The sequence below is a fragment of the Perca fluviatilis genome, chromosome 1 (genome assembly GCF_010015445.1).
Source record: "Perca fluviatilis chromosome 1, GENO_Pfluv_1.0, whole genome shotgun sequence".
Taxonomy (NCBI): Eukaryota; Metazoa; Chordata; class Actinopteri; order Perciformes; family Percidae; genus Perca; species Perca fluviatilis.
Genome location: NC_053112.1, coordinates 37,861,879 through 37,876,791, shown reverse-complemented (window position 1 = coordinate 37,876,791; position 14,913 = coordinate 37,861,879). Strand labels below are relative to the sequence as shown.

Here is a 14,913-nt window from a genome sequence, read left to right as displayed (position 1 = left end):
GTCTTCTGCCGTGTAGCCAGTGAGTCATCTGCCTTCATTTAGGATAGATGTGGGCAATGTTGAATGCATTCCCTGTATTATCTCTCTGTTTCCATTACCTGACACTTCAGCTCGAAATACTAAATGAATATGCAGAGCATTAGCCTTTCTTGGTTTGAATAATGTTGTAATGTAAAATAATGTTGGTCTGTATTCCAAATACCTCACTTAAATCAGATGTCCCTGAATTCACAGCCTCTTGTGCTATTTTTGCCCTAATTCTCACACTGCATGTCGTCACGTGTGTCCCTCACAGGGAAAGGAAATCATAGAGTTTTACCTGAAGGAGCTCGAAGACGAAGGGATCACCCATATCCCGCGCTGGACTCCCTCCTCCCTTCCCCTGCCTCTACCCACACCAACCAGCCTCTTCACCAGCCCACCTGTCCTCCCCAAACTCGCAGTCACGCCCGCCGATTCCAACCCGCTGCCCAGCGATGCCACGGACAGCAGCCCTCAGGACGCCAAGCAGGACAGCAGCACACTTCAGCCAGACAGCCTATCAGAGATCCTGGCTGGTACACCTGAAGGTCTGTTCCTACAGGTGTTTGAAAAAATGAGAGCCAGCCATCTTTGCGTGTTTTAATGTATAACAAGGGAAATCTTTTTACTAACTAGGAAAGTAGCACTGTTCAAATGACAGCAGAATACAGAGATGAAATGCAATGAGAGCAAGGCCTCATTGATTGAGTTATGGAGGGTATGCTCATTTTAAAAGCAAAATAAGAAATTATTCTACAGAAGGTGGTTCAACTTTAATAGGTGTTGATTTGACACAGATATGACCGCATATTATGGGGTATTGGTTTAATTAAAGGTGTGCACCACATAGAAATGTATAAATTTACACTGAATTGTTTGACTGAATGATGTTGATTGGATTTTTGTGTTTCAGATAAGTTGGATGCAGACTATATCAAACGTTACCTAGGCGACCTGACCCCCCTGCAGGAGAGCTGTCTGATCAGACTTCGCAAATGGCTGCAGGAGACGCACAAGGGAAAAGTAATTGTTATCCAGTTTTTGCAGCAATGTTAATTAAACGGAATAGCAACTTTTAGGTGTAACGAACTGTCCACCTCCACACTTAAACATTGTCAGGTACATCAGCAGAAGTTGAGGTAGATTTTAAATAATAATTTCGTCTCACAGCTACCATCTACTTTTTAAATGCTACGTTATATGGCTAACTGACTAGACGTTTTTTTTTGTTTTTTTTGTGATACCAGTGGTTCATTTAAAGTAGCCAATTGACAGTGACATTGGCAGTGTCGTGAAAGCTACAAAAGGTTTTGTTCCTTTGTTATATTTTTCACAATTTGTTCCCAAATCGAGTACAGCTAAACGCTCTCCCCTTACCATCCAGATCCCTAAGGACGAGCACATACTGCGTTTCTTGCGTGCCAGGGACTTCAACATGGACAAGGCACGGGAGATCCTTTGCCAGTCACTGACCTGGAGGAAGCAGCACCAGGTGGACTACCTGCTGGAGACCTGGAGCTCACCACAGGTCCTCCAGGATTACTACACCGGGGGCTGGCACCACCATGACAGAGGTAAGGCATATACATTATACATAAAAACACGTACATTTGTAGGCCGTATCGGCGCTGGCTATACTTGAGCTGTTAACAAGAAGAAGCTCTCAGTTCTCCAGTTTCTTAAAGACTCAAGTTACACACACCACTTGCATTAAAGTCATTTTAAGCAACCCACAGCCTTCAGCCATGCAAGTGAATTAAACATGAGGCCAATTTGTCGCCACTTCTTTGTACTTCTTACCCAAATAGCTTACACCTACTCTTCCACCACTCTTCCACCCACCCACTTCATGTCGATGCATGCTGTGGATTCCTTGTTAAGAACAGAGGGTGACTGTTGACAATATAAATCAAATTTAAATGACACATTCCCACATCAGTGAACAACTCATCTTCCCATTTCAATCTTTCCACAAGTCTTTAGGATGGGGATCAACAGAGACCAAACATGAAAGCATTTCTCAGTGAACACAGTCACTTATTGTCTTACGCAACTGAAAAGCAGACGTTTCTATTTAACATGCAGCCTTGTAGAATGTAAATGTTGTGTGGTAGACGGTGTAAATGTTTGTTTTACTCCTCTAGATGGTCGTCCTTTGTATGTCCTGAGGTTGGGCCAGATGGACACCAAAGGACTAGTCCGCGCTCTCGGAGAGGAGTCTCTGCTCAGACATGTATGTAGCACAAGTGAAAACGCACTTAAAGCCTGTGTGTATCAGCGTGTATTAATGTAGGTCGACAAGTTTTAGGTCAGGCAGTTGTTGGTCGGATTACAGATTAGGGAATGAATGTACGCTGGCATGGCAAGTGTAATAACACCAGGATGTGTACAGTACAGTACATGTATAAATAGTCAGCCTATTTATGATGTTGCACTCACTGTAAGCTCAGGTTACGAGTGTGGGAGCCAAACGCTCAATAGACCACTGAGTTCATGTTATGTCATTTCAGGTGCTGTCTATTAATGAGGAGGGTCTGAGACGCTGTGAGGAGAACACCAAGGTGTTTGGTCGACCTATCAGGTAAACCTTTAGTACAGATCAATGTAGGCAGCTAGTTTGATAATCAGTTAATTGTGGAAGTCCTTTATAAAGCAAAAATGCCAACAGTCTCTAGTTCCAGCTTCTCAGACTTGTAGATTTTCTGCTTTTTTCTGTTTACTATTATTGTGAACTCAATTATCTTAGATGTTTGGACTGTTGTTCTATATCTATGGTTAAGCCCCTTTCACACATGCATAGGGCTGAGTATCATTCAGAAATTACCGTGACTTTGAATGATACTTTTTTTTCGATACCTATTTTACAAAATCCATTTTAACAAAACAAAATTACAGAATTACACATTATGCCACAAATGTTTTTATTTATTTTTCAGCTCCTACTACGTAAACCCCATTTCTCTGTGCGTAACGTAGTTTTCCTAGTAGTGTAGTAGAGTAGTTTCGTAGTGTCTCTATAACGTGTAACATTAGACAGCCACTCAGCAGCATTATTAGATCTTGGTAGAAGCATGCTGCATGCTTATTGGCTCAATGACACTGATGAGATTTGCTCCTCCGCATTTTTTGATTCTTATCAATACTAAGGAGGAAATTCTTTCAGATTCGGTACCCAGCCCTACACATGTAGTCTTTCCCATGTGTGAATGGGAGCAAAGATAGATATTCAGGAAATCTGTACCGTCAATTTCCCACCTCAAGACCTAGTAACATTCCAGGAAAAATGCCAGTACGGCTGTGTTGTGAATACAAGCAGGAACATTTCAGGAATAGACACTGTTGGATTGTCCCTTCCCCTATCTATTCTGGCATTGCCTTGGCAAGTATGGAAAGATGCAAGGCGGTAATGATCCTGAATGTGGCTGCATGTGTGAATAGTGAAAATCACTAGTGGTGCCTGAAAGGTTATTCAAGTAATTTACTTGGAACTAGGTGTGAAAGAGGCTTTATTTGGACAAAACAAGCACTTTGGAGACACTGTGGGCCCTGGTTCGTGGTTCGTTGAAAGGACTAGATGTTGCAATCCCTAGTGTTTGCACCACTTCTAATTCGGGAGTTCTTGAAGGATGGCTGCTTTAAGGTCTTACCAGCGGGACACATCGTCAGTTGTGTACCTCAGCATCACAGGGTGTTTCGGCCAATTATCACAGGTTCATCAAGCCTGGTTGTGTGTCCCGCGGGTTAGCTGTTCGCCTTAGCAGCCCAGGTGGTGTCGCTAAAACTTGCTAGAATAAAGAATACTAAAGTGGAATAAATAATTTTGAGTACAAATATATATTAAAAATGTATAATATAACGCAAATGTACCGTGTGCTAGACAAGCCCGAGAATATACAGAGATCTGTACATCCTGATGTGCTGACAATTAATCAACAACAATTAATCAAAAAAGTAATCAACAATGAATATAATAATAAAAAATATAAGTTGCAGAACTTAATAGAAACACAGTTTCAATTTAACGGAAAAGATGAAAATTTTGACTACCAAACGGCATACAAATTTGCAGGATTCAGTGAGTAAGTCCAGGGGAGAATTATCTCCCCCGAAATGGAAGGAATGCCCGAGGCTCTTGGAGTGCTCTGATTCAGATGGCGATGGAGACAGTGAGAGGCAGGGAACAGAGATGGTATCTGTCACTTGGCAGCCCTCTCAAACAGGAGGAGGTGGCTGGGATAAGAGCCATGCAGGATGGCATGTGAACTATGTATGGCTGTCACGCCATAGCCTTCAGCCAGCATAGATAGTTTTCCAGTTGTGTGTTTGTGGCGTGGCTTTACCTCTCTCTCTCTCCCCCTCTCTCCCTCTCTCCCCCTCTCTCTCCCTCTCTCTCTTTCTCCCTCTCCTGTAGCTGTTGGACATGTCTGGTGGATCTGGAGGGGCTGAACATGCGTCACCTGTGGCGACCAGGAGTCAAGGCGCTGCTGAGGATCATCGAGGTCGTGGAGGCCAACTACCCAGAGACTCTGGGACGGCTGCTTATCTTGAGAGCTCCCAGGGTTTTCCCTGTCCTCTGGACACTCGTAAGAACCAATGATATGGCATAGTCTTCTCACAGTATCAGTTTATATGGATATGAAAAGGTGTTTCTAGTGTGTGGTCCACCCTCATTTTCATATACGGGGACATCATGAATATCAATATATTAACAGCACAATTTGGGGCAATTCCGGGTCGGTTTTGAATCCTTGACCATCCTGTAATTGTCTCCATCTGTTGAAAGCCCGACCGAGGTTGACTCAGGTTTTCCCCCGTTGTCGGTCACTCTCCCTTTTTAGCTTTTAGTTGTTCTTTGTTTAAAGGAACATGCAGACTTATTGGGACTTTAGCTTATTCACCTTATCCCCCAGAGTTAGATAAGTCCATACATACCCTTCTCATCTCCGTGCGTGTCCTAACTCTGTCTGACGCACCCACCGCTAGCCTAGCTTAGCATAGATCCTGGAGGTAACCGGCTCCATCTAACCTACTGCTCCCAATAAGTGACAAAATAACGCCAACATTTTCCTATTTACATGTTGTGATTTCTATAGTCACAGCGTGTACAAATAACAAGGTCACATGACACACAGCCATCTTCTAACTGGGAACTATATTCTCAGAAGGCGAAGCACTGCTACTTGGGCGGAGTGATATTACTCCAGGCAAACTCTCTGCTCCTCACCACGGGGCTTCTCAGGTGCTGCTAGCAAATCACTTGCTTGTTACAGGTCATTTATGATCATCAGATGGAAAATGTAACCGTTTCAGAAACATTTTATGTTCCTTGTTGCTACTTTTAAAGTCATACATTTTTGCCATGGAATAACGAGGATGCAACATTTTGGTTTGCTCATAAAACATATCCACATCTGCCTCTGCCCTTAGGTGAGTCCGTTCATTGATGAGAACACCCGCAAGAAGTTCCTCATCTACGCTGGCAATGACTACCAGGGTCCTGGTGGGCTGGTGGACTACATAGACAAGGAGATCATCCCTGACTTCCTGGCTGGAGAGTGTATGGTGAGTGTCAGATAAAGATTTAAAGTCTTAGCTTATCTTTTGAGAATATTAGTCAGAGACATGACCGCACCCACACTGAGATCCCCTTGCTGACCCAATTCTGTGTTGCGTGATTGTCTGTGCGCATGCTCTGCAGTGCGAGGTACCAGAGGGCGGCCTGGTTCCCAAGTCGATGTACCGCACAGCTGAGGAGCTCGAGAACGAAGATGTCCGCCTGTGGACCGAGACAATCTACCAAAGCGCCAGCATCTTCAAAGGAGCTCCACACGAGGTGAGGCTCAACATAGAGCACCAAAGTGAGAAGAAAAGATGGAAGGCTTGTAGTGATGTTTGATACGGGTAAGTAGGGCACTGAGAACAGAGAGCTGCATGATTTCTCTCGTGAAAGGTTTGTTGAAAGGTCTGCCATCTAGTGGTTGTATGTGGTAGAGGACTTCTTTGTTTTTGGATTCAGATGTGGAACAAATGTGGCATGGCTTTAATACATGATCTGTCTGACATAGAGTTAATCATGTAACATAATTTATACCAAAGGGAGGGAGGGGGGTGCATCGTCAAATGTAATCACCCCTCTGGAAATGGTTTTGATTTCATGAGCTCATAAACTCACAAACTGATGTTTAGTGTTCTCTCACTAAACATCTCTATCACTTTTTATTTTGCCACATTTTTTAAATTTCAATTAGCATTCCACTGTTATGAATGACTGTAATAGAGAGTGCGCAAGGTTCACAGCCATAGTGCTCTTGCATTATTCCTGCCACCAGGATTCTCAACTCTCGCTTAAACTTTTAGTTCTTGTGTTTCTCTCTTAAAAACATCTCACAATTTCAATTTCTGGCCAACCTTGCCATGTCTGTCCTCCCTCCCTCTCTCCTCCAACCAGCTTCTGATCGAGATCATCGATGCCTCCTCAGTCATCACGTGGGACTTTGACATGTGCAAAGGCGACGTTGTTTTCAACATCTACCACTCCAAGCGGGCCCCCCAGCCTCCGCGTAAAGACCCCCTGGGACCCCACGGCATCACCTCCCCAGTAGGCAACAACGTCCAGCTCATCGACAAGTCATGGACGCTGGGGCAAGATTACAGCATGGTGGAGTCCCCGCTCATCTGCAAGGAGGGCGAGAGCGTGCAGGTGAGGTTCCAGGATTGTAAACTGCGTAATGGTCTTAACATTTTGATTTGTACATTTATTTTATGGGTTGGTTTCTCCTTGTCTGTACTAATAATCTGTCCTCTCCTCAGGGCTCCCATGTTACACGGTGGCCAGGTTTCTACATCCTCCAGTGGAAGTTCCACAGCATGCCGGCCTGCTCGGCCACCAACCTGCCCCGAGTGGACGACGTGCTGGCCACCCTGCAGGTCTCCTCACATAAGTGCAAAGTCATGTTCTACACTGAGGTGTTGGGCTCTGAGGACTTCAGGTTAGTAACACTGTGTGTAACATACATTTGTGTCCATGCTATATACATGAAGTGTACGTATGTGTCCATATTTTTGCTGTTTTACCATGATGTTGTGATAGTTTTAATTTCAAACATTATTCCTTTATGACTGCTCATTTTTTGCTCCTTCCTTCTTTCAGTTCCCCCCTCTCTACCAATCTGCAATAGTGCCACGTATGACATTTGATGTTTTGAATGAATAAAATCTGTAATGTTGCTAAAAATGACACTATGAAGAGCCTTAGAGCATCATGAATTTTTATTTTTATGCCCAGAGTTTTGAAATGCTTCCCTCTCTGAGACTCCTTTAATTTATCTTTTTCTGTCCAATCCGCTCCTGTTCTATCGCTCACAACCCTCTCCTCCTCCTGCTCTGTCTTCTTCCTGTGAAGACTGGCTTGCTGTGATGTGCAGAGTTTGTAAGTGGCTCAGTGTTTGCCCCTTTTTTTCCTTTAGCACTAGCTCATTGTCATTGCTGCTAACAGCCCCAGGCATGGCAGTCATGCTTCTGATGCCGCAAAGAGATGCTTGTTTGCATCTGTTCTTGCTCATGGCTTTTGTTAGCATTTGCTAACAGGATGTTGTTGCTTTGGTCACCCTGAAGAAAGAATCATTGCACTGAGACTACAGTCTACTTTCTGGCTTCAGTCACACTGCCTCCATGACTAACCGTACCCAGAATCCTAGACTGGGTTAAGTTCAGCACAATAGTGCTCGACTGCTGTATGTCCAAGCGTGCACAAACGCAACATACACTAAACACGTGCACTTCTATACTAAGTTACAGAGACATTCCCTGGCATTTGTACGTTGTTTTTTTTTCCCACTCATACATTTGTTCTACCAACTTACTGAATCTCACTTTGCTTTCCGTGCACCTGCTGTTTAATTTTTACTTTGGCTTCTGAAGCAGACTCGAGAGCACCATCTAACTCATTCTAGTAGCATTTAACAGGATGTTTTGCTAATGGTTGACACACCATGTTGAGATTGAAATTTCTAAAGCCTGGTTCAGACGGCAGGATAATTAGGCCGATATTAGCCCCGATTCACCCCTCCCGACAATCTTAAGGATGCTCCGATTATCGTAAAATAATCTGATCAGATATTCCTGCCGTGTGTGGTGTGTTAAGACTGCTCTCGTCTGCTCGGAAGGACGTCGGGACTGCTCCGATCTCAAATCGGGGATATCCAACATGTTGGATTTTTTGGGCCCGATTTCTCCTCGTGTGTGGTGTCCCCCGGGAACAAACGAGCATGCAGCCTGTGGACTGTGGCATACAATTAAGTCAATGGGCATAACTACATCCACAACTGCAGTCCACCATAGTACATGGAAATGAATATATGAACGTGTATTTCAACGGTAATTAATCTGTGTAGTACGTAACGACATTTCTATGAGAAAAAACAACAACTCACCACCTCTATATCATGATGTAGCTGAGTATAGTCCATGCTTGCGTTGTCTCCACTTCTTTGACCATCGCCTTTTCTTTTGATAACGTTTTTTTCCGGTTAAAAACAAACTACAAACTATCGCCACTGCGTCCGCCATGATTGTTTACTCTGAATTCGCGTTTGATCTCGAGGGATTTTGAGAGATTTCCCATCTGACCTGGGAATGCTCGGCAGTCAAATCGGTTTGTGTGTGATGTGTTGATTTTGCCGTGTGCTGCGCACCACACACTGTACGACCAAAACTGTTCGACCCGTGATTTTTTTATCGCCGTGTGTGGGGTCTCTCAGGATTGGAAAATCGGCCGACAATTTTAAAATCGTCCCGTGTGAACCAGGCTTAAATCTCCAACCCCCAACCTGAACCAAGAATGTGAAATTGAGGCAATGCTTTATTTTGCCATGTCTGTAATGTATCTGCACCACAACCTATACACACATGCCACGCATTCACAATGCATTTGGAAAGTGGTTCCCAACTCTATTTTTTTTTTTTTGCTTTTTGCTTGTGACTCCTTAAAATGAAGCAATGGCTTCTAGTGAGCCCTTATCACTGGTTATTGCATTTATGAACCGTTTCATACACTATTTTTCTTCTTTTTTTTTAAACCCCAAAGAGGTAAAAGTATCTATTCTTTACCAATAAAAGAGCAAGAATGTGAGAAAAGTCAGAAATCAGAGTTATGTAACCGCAATATTTTTCTGTCTTATTCCTTTAATCATATGTTGACCCTTTAAGGGGTCCCGACACCTAGGTTGGAGCCACGGCAATAGGATGGCTAATAACGACAAGAAATTACAAATATGACTACTGAAACTGTTAGTCGATCGACAGAAGATGAATTGCTATGATCGATTTAATCATTTAAAATAACTTATTAAGCAAAAATGCTAAACATTTGGTGGTTCCAGCTTCTCAAATGTGATGGTTTGCTGATATTTATTTCTGTTTTATACCATATTTATCAAATTACAGACGCTAACTGATTAGTTAGGCACAGCTAATTTGACCTGCCCCCTTTACTTTTCATTTGATTAATTTAACTGGCGAAAGTGATCCTCAGTGCCGGCTAAAAATGAGATGCTATTACCGGAATGTTTGTACATCAAGCTTTCATAAAATAGACTGTCAGAACTCAGTGATTTGCACCGGTGTGCATAATTTCTAACATTCATACACTCAAATACTGCATGGGAAATGCTAACTTATAGCCCTGAAGTTTTGCTTTAGAGATGTGAACGTCATTGTGCTTTCTCTAAATGTAATAATAGCACCTTTCACAGATACAAAATCACAAGTGCTTAAAATAAAAAAGTAAAATAAACAATGCAAGCAATAAAAAAGACTAAACCTATAACTTATAATGCTAATAATAAATGGAGAGTGTGGTTCTAGCTTCCGATACTGCCTTCTCATAAGACTTAAAATCCTTTAATGCAAAATTAGGAAATGGTAATTAAAAAAATATTACAATTTATTATTATTAAAAAGTATAACGATAAAAACATCCTAATGCATTTCACGTGTTGTCATGCATCACGTAGGTATGTATGATACATAATAGACACTGGCCTCATAGAAAGTATTGCCAAAATGTGTTGTCAAGTTGTCCGTATGTTGACTCTTTGATCCAAACAAAAACCAAGCAGCCCAAACAAACGCATCAAGACTCCCCTTTTTTTTTAATGTTAATTAATTCTAAAAAGAAGTACATAAAGATACATGCTTTGCCAGAGGCAGGAAACCATAATGCCAAAGGCTTTTTTGGTTTGTATGTAAGACCGAGTTGTCGAGACTGCTAGTAACACAACACCCGGGGCTTCACCCAAAGCAAAAAGCTGTACTGCAACAAGCAAAGAATTTGGCGTTTTTAAGATCCTCTCACACGTCAACCTTTCCACCTGACACACTGTTGGTTGTTGCAGCCCGTGGCAGAGCCTGAGCGTGAATGAATCTCCCTCCTGTAGGTTTGATCTGGCTGCATGGTCCTGCATCATGAGCACAGGTCGTGCACCCAGAATGCATTCAGTTATTCAGTGGCCGACTTCAGTCGCGTACATGTGAAGTGATTCAAGTAGTGTTCAGTTTGTGTCCGCTCACGTGTTGTCTCTCCTTCCTCAGGGGTTCGATGACCAGCCTGGAGTCGAGCCACAGTGGCTTCTCTCAGCTCAGCGCCGCCACCACCTTCTCCAGCCAATCACAGTCCAGCTCCATGATCTCCAGGTAGGACCTGGACGCTGAGGACTTCAATCCTCCCTCTACTACCCTTTACCGTCAACTCCGAAGCCAACTCTCCTCCTCCTCCTGCCCTTTCTCGTCGTCTTTGGACTCTGTTCCTCATTGCACAGCCAGTCTCTATGGAACTGAAGCATGCTTGCACAAACAGAAGACAAAGAATTAAAAAAAGAATTTGAGGCAAACCCCCCCCAAAAAAAAAAAACAAAGTGTAAAAAAAAAAAAAGGGTTTTTTTTTTAAAAAAATATTATTTTTTTTTTTGTTTTTTTTTTTTTTTGGGGGCGGTTGTTTTAAAACAAAAAATTAGTATATTTTTTTTTTTTTTTGGGAAAAAATTGCGATGCCTTCGTGGCACCAGGAGCTGAAAGAAGCAATATTCTCATTCTTGGAGCTACGGGACTGGATGAACACACTGGAGCTGCTGTTACATATATGCATTTACATCTACTCCCAGTCTCCCACACATACAGTGCTGAGACAACGCATACCTCATTCACGTGCACTCTCTGGAAAACTGGATGTGCTGTTACATACACACAGACACACACACACACACACACACACACACACACACGGACGTTTGATGACATGCAAAAATGTACAGTGTTTGCCATTACTAGAGGGGTTTGTTCACTCTGGTGAATTGTTAATAGGTCAAGCGTGGGTGGGTTGGGTAGACTCTGAACTGGACCTGGGTCAAAGATCACCTGCATTTGTGTGAAATTTGTTTTTCAATCGTCATGGAATTACGGAGTGGGGGGGGGAGTTTACTGAATCACGACAATACAGATGGTGACCGCAAAGTTGCCAGTTGACGGCGAAACAATCTGAATGTTGTATTTTCCCGTGGCTGTGTGAGCTCTCCGTCATTCATCTTATTGTGTTATGTGGCAAACCCCACTCGTCCGTCTCACGAGGGCTTTATCACACCTTGAAAAGCATTTGAATATTTGACCTGGGTCTGACTCTTGGCGAAGTAAAAATCCGCTAGAAGCAATAACACGAGTTTGACTTAACTACTGTGTGAAATATTTCTATTTATCGTGAAGATGTTTGTGGACGATCATGGGTGCTGATTGCAGATGAGCTTTTAGTGGTAAGTTGTGTGTACAGGAAGGCCTGCGGTGGCAAACGGAGCCAGTAAACAGCAAAGTTCTGTGGCGCCAACATTCACTTCCTCGTCTCCGTTACCATTCTGTCAGGAGAGAAACAAAAATAACTAGCCAGATTTTCTCCTGGACCCCTTTTTTTTTTTATTTCCTTGGGGATGACCCACGTTAGTTTGCTTTCTGTCCGGCATCTGTCTGCACGATTGAGGAACTCTGGTCAAAATTAAGTCGTAAAGGAGATGCCATGTGATTTGTGAATGTGCTGCTGATTGGCTAGCGCTCGGAAGCCAATGAATAGCCTGAATTTGTGATGTAATTGGGTGGAACCACCATCATTCTCTGCTTATTTTTCAGAGTGATGTAGATTTCTGTGTGCATTACGGATGAATGTTACTTTGTGATTATCATTTGACGGTGCGCCAGTATACAACAGTATATGATACTGTACATGTACTAGTGTTGGTTTGGAGTTTGTTACTGTCTTTTGGAGATGAGTACTTGATGGGGTGAAGCAGTGTGGTGTGTTACTGCATGCTCACGTGGTGATTGGGTTTACAGATTTATTATTCAAGAATTAAGATATAGCCATTTTGTCAATAAATACCATTTTAGCCTTTGTAAGCATTACTTAGAAACGTACCTGCTTTTTACAAGGTCACCACTGTAATAGATGGGACGATTGTGAACATTTCAAAATGCAACACATCCATGCAACAGTTTTGAAGACTTATTTGGTTGATTAGCATTGATGACTTCACGTAGATCTGATTTCCTATAGAAGGCAGAAATGAGCGACATTGCCAAGAGTCATTCTTGTGCTGTTGCTATTGTTACTGAGTGCAGCTAACAGCAAAAAAAATAAAAAATAAACGCATAGATAGGACAGAGGCTTTCTCCTTATATCGGAATAAGACTCCTGAAAACATTGGCCCTGCCTGTTGTTGTTTTTGTTACATGAAGCTGCTTGTTTTTGTTACTATTAATTAAAAGGTCAAGGGTTAACTTGTGGTAACTATATGTCATTAACTGCAATAACATGAAATGCTTTACTGAGAAAAAGGACCCTCAGATTGTGGGTTATTAAAAAGTGTGTATGAGGGTTCAAAATTGGCACCATCTACTAGCCAAATGCAAGTAGAATATGCAAGTGGCTGGTAGAGTTGCTTCACTCGCCAGCCCAAAAAACCCCAAACAATGGTAATCTATTGAGTGACTGGTAAAATGTGTACATTCACTAGCCATTTGGCTGGTGGACGAAAAAAGTAAATTTTGGACCCTGATGTACGATGGTGTAAAAGAATGAGTGCTAGAAACGGTAGGGGATAAAAGATCATGTCTGTAAAATGTGTGTAAACACTCCCTTTGTCTCTCACGGCACGTGTGTTTCTCTGCTCGGCCTCTTCTCCCTTTCTAAAGCATGTCTAGAATCACATTACTAACTTTCCTTCGCCTGGTTATTCCTTCAGGAAGCTCGGTTTCCATTTCTTCAACGGTTCCACTGATGATGAAACAAGTAACATCAGTTCCAGACCAAACTACTCTTGTAGTTCCCCTTTGTCTCTCTTTCTCTCCATCAACTCTTCCTCACTTGTACACTCCAGTTTTGCTGTTTTGCTTTCCAACACTTTGTGTATATCTTAGAAAGCAGAGCGGACCTTGATTGAGGCCATAGGCATAAAGAAGTGCACTCAGATTTATTTATTTTTGTTTAATTTCCGTTTCAGTTCAGTGTTGCACATACCAGAAACCTTCCATGGTCTGCTGTCTCCTGCCCCTCTGACTTTAGCTCTTACAATGTGTATACACTTTTCATCAAGATCTCATTAATAAATGAGGGCTATAACTTGTCTTGACTTGTTCAACACGTCCTTCTCTGACATCTTGCATATCTTCTCTTTATCTTTTGATGTGAGGAATTATGAGAATATGGCGCCTTTACATTTTTGGAAAACAATAAACTGGAATTATGAGAGAAAACAAACATGCAATTGTGTCGCATTCATTTCTTTTTCCACGTGTCTTTGTTAGTTTTCATAATGTGATAAATGAAGTTATGGAACTATTAATTCCATGACTTCATATGTTTTGACCAAGAGGTGAAAAAAAGAAGAGCAGATGGCTAAGAACAGAGCCCTGGGGCACACCATATTTCACAGGAATATTCCAGGATTTGCATTATTGATTTTTCAGAATTTTGCCTTTTATTATAGGCAGGAAATGTGGGGAGAAATAATCAAACCGAGAACATTGTGGTTATGTGGTATGCACCTTGACCATTTGGCTACTATGGCACCCCTAGCTGAAACTGTTTTCACTGCATATAATTCCTAATAAATACTGGAAGATGAGTGCACATGTGCCTCTGCATCCTCCATTGATTGTCTTTTATCTTATTGTTCTATTTGTTCCTGTCTTACAAAGTTTCTCATCAGTGGACATGTCTGTCACAGTCCATGCAGACGTCCTGTCTCCCACGGTTACTTTATTTTTCACATCATACCTACCCTTTGACAAGCCACAATGCTCTTAAGGATCACTCTTCCTCCATTAAAAAAAAACCTACATATGTTGCCATTTCCATTGGAAGTTCTTTGCTGGAACGGAGTAATTCTCCATTTATTTGTGTGGACACAATGTCGGTCTAACTGTCACTTAGTCTTCTTTGCATCACAAATCAGTCCACTTACCAGATTTTGGATCTTGCTAGCTGGACTTCTCTCCTCCTTATAATTGCTGTCATCCCTGGACATGTTGGTATCAGACCAGTCACTCTATTTTCTCAACCTCTGTGCTCATCACACATCATTTTTCCCACTGATGTGAAGCTGTGACAGGCTTGTCCCAGATCCAGTGATTGATAAAAGCTATTTTAGCGGCCCTGTCCTGACTATATCACAGTCCTTTTGTAGCTTAATATTATCAGAGAAAAATCTAATAACTGAATCAAATGTTTGGATTTTAAAAACACATTGCACATTGCACAGAGCTGCAGTGTTTTTTCCATCCATGTGATTCGGCCTTGTGGCCACTAGATGGCACGATGTTCCCGCACAACCGCTCAACAACCACACTGGCAGC

The 14,913-nt window shown here is 42.3% G+C and overlaps 1 protein-coding gene across 3 annotated transcripts in view; it reads left to right on the top strand.

Moving 5' to 3' along the window:
- si:dkey-237i9.1 (SEC14-like protein 1) overlaps positions 1-10,919 on the top strand; it is a 43,965-nt gene extending 33,046 nt beyond the window's left edge. For 2 of the 3 annotated variants that reach the window (XM_039816956.1, XM_039816940.1), the window contains 12 exons: positions 296-569; positions 935-1,044; positions 1,406-1,595; positions 2,166-2,254; positions 2,532-2,602; positions 4,433-4,604; positions 5,449-5,583; positions 5,720-5,854; positions 6,470-6,721; positions 6,832-7,010; positions 7,424-7,450; positions 10,612-10,919. In XM_039816956.1, the coding sequence (XP_039672890.1) occupies positions 296-569; positions 935-1,044; positions 1,406-1,595; positions 2,166-2,254; positions 2,532-2,602; positions 4,433-4,604; positions 5,449-5,583; positions 5,720-5,854; positions 6,470-6,721; positions 6,832-7,010; positions 7,424-7,450; positions 10,612-10,717 (1,740 nt within the window). In that variant the 3' untranslated portion in view covers positions 10,718-10,919. The remainder of the gene's footprint in view (positions 1-295; positions 570-934; positions 1,045-1,405; positions 1,596-2,165; positions 2,255-2,531; positions 2,603-4,432; positions 4,605-5,448; positions 5,584-5,719; positions 5,855-6,469; positions 6,722-6,831; positions 7,011-7,423; positions 7,451-10,611) is intronic. The other variant, XM_039816948.1, reaches the window with a different exon arrangement.
- Positions 10,920-14,913: the final 3,994 nt, after the last annotated feature.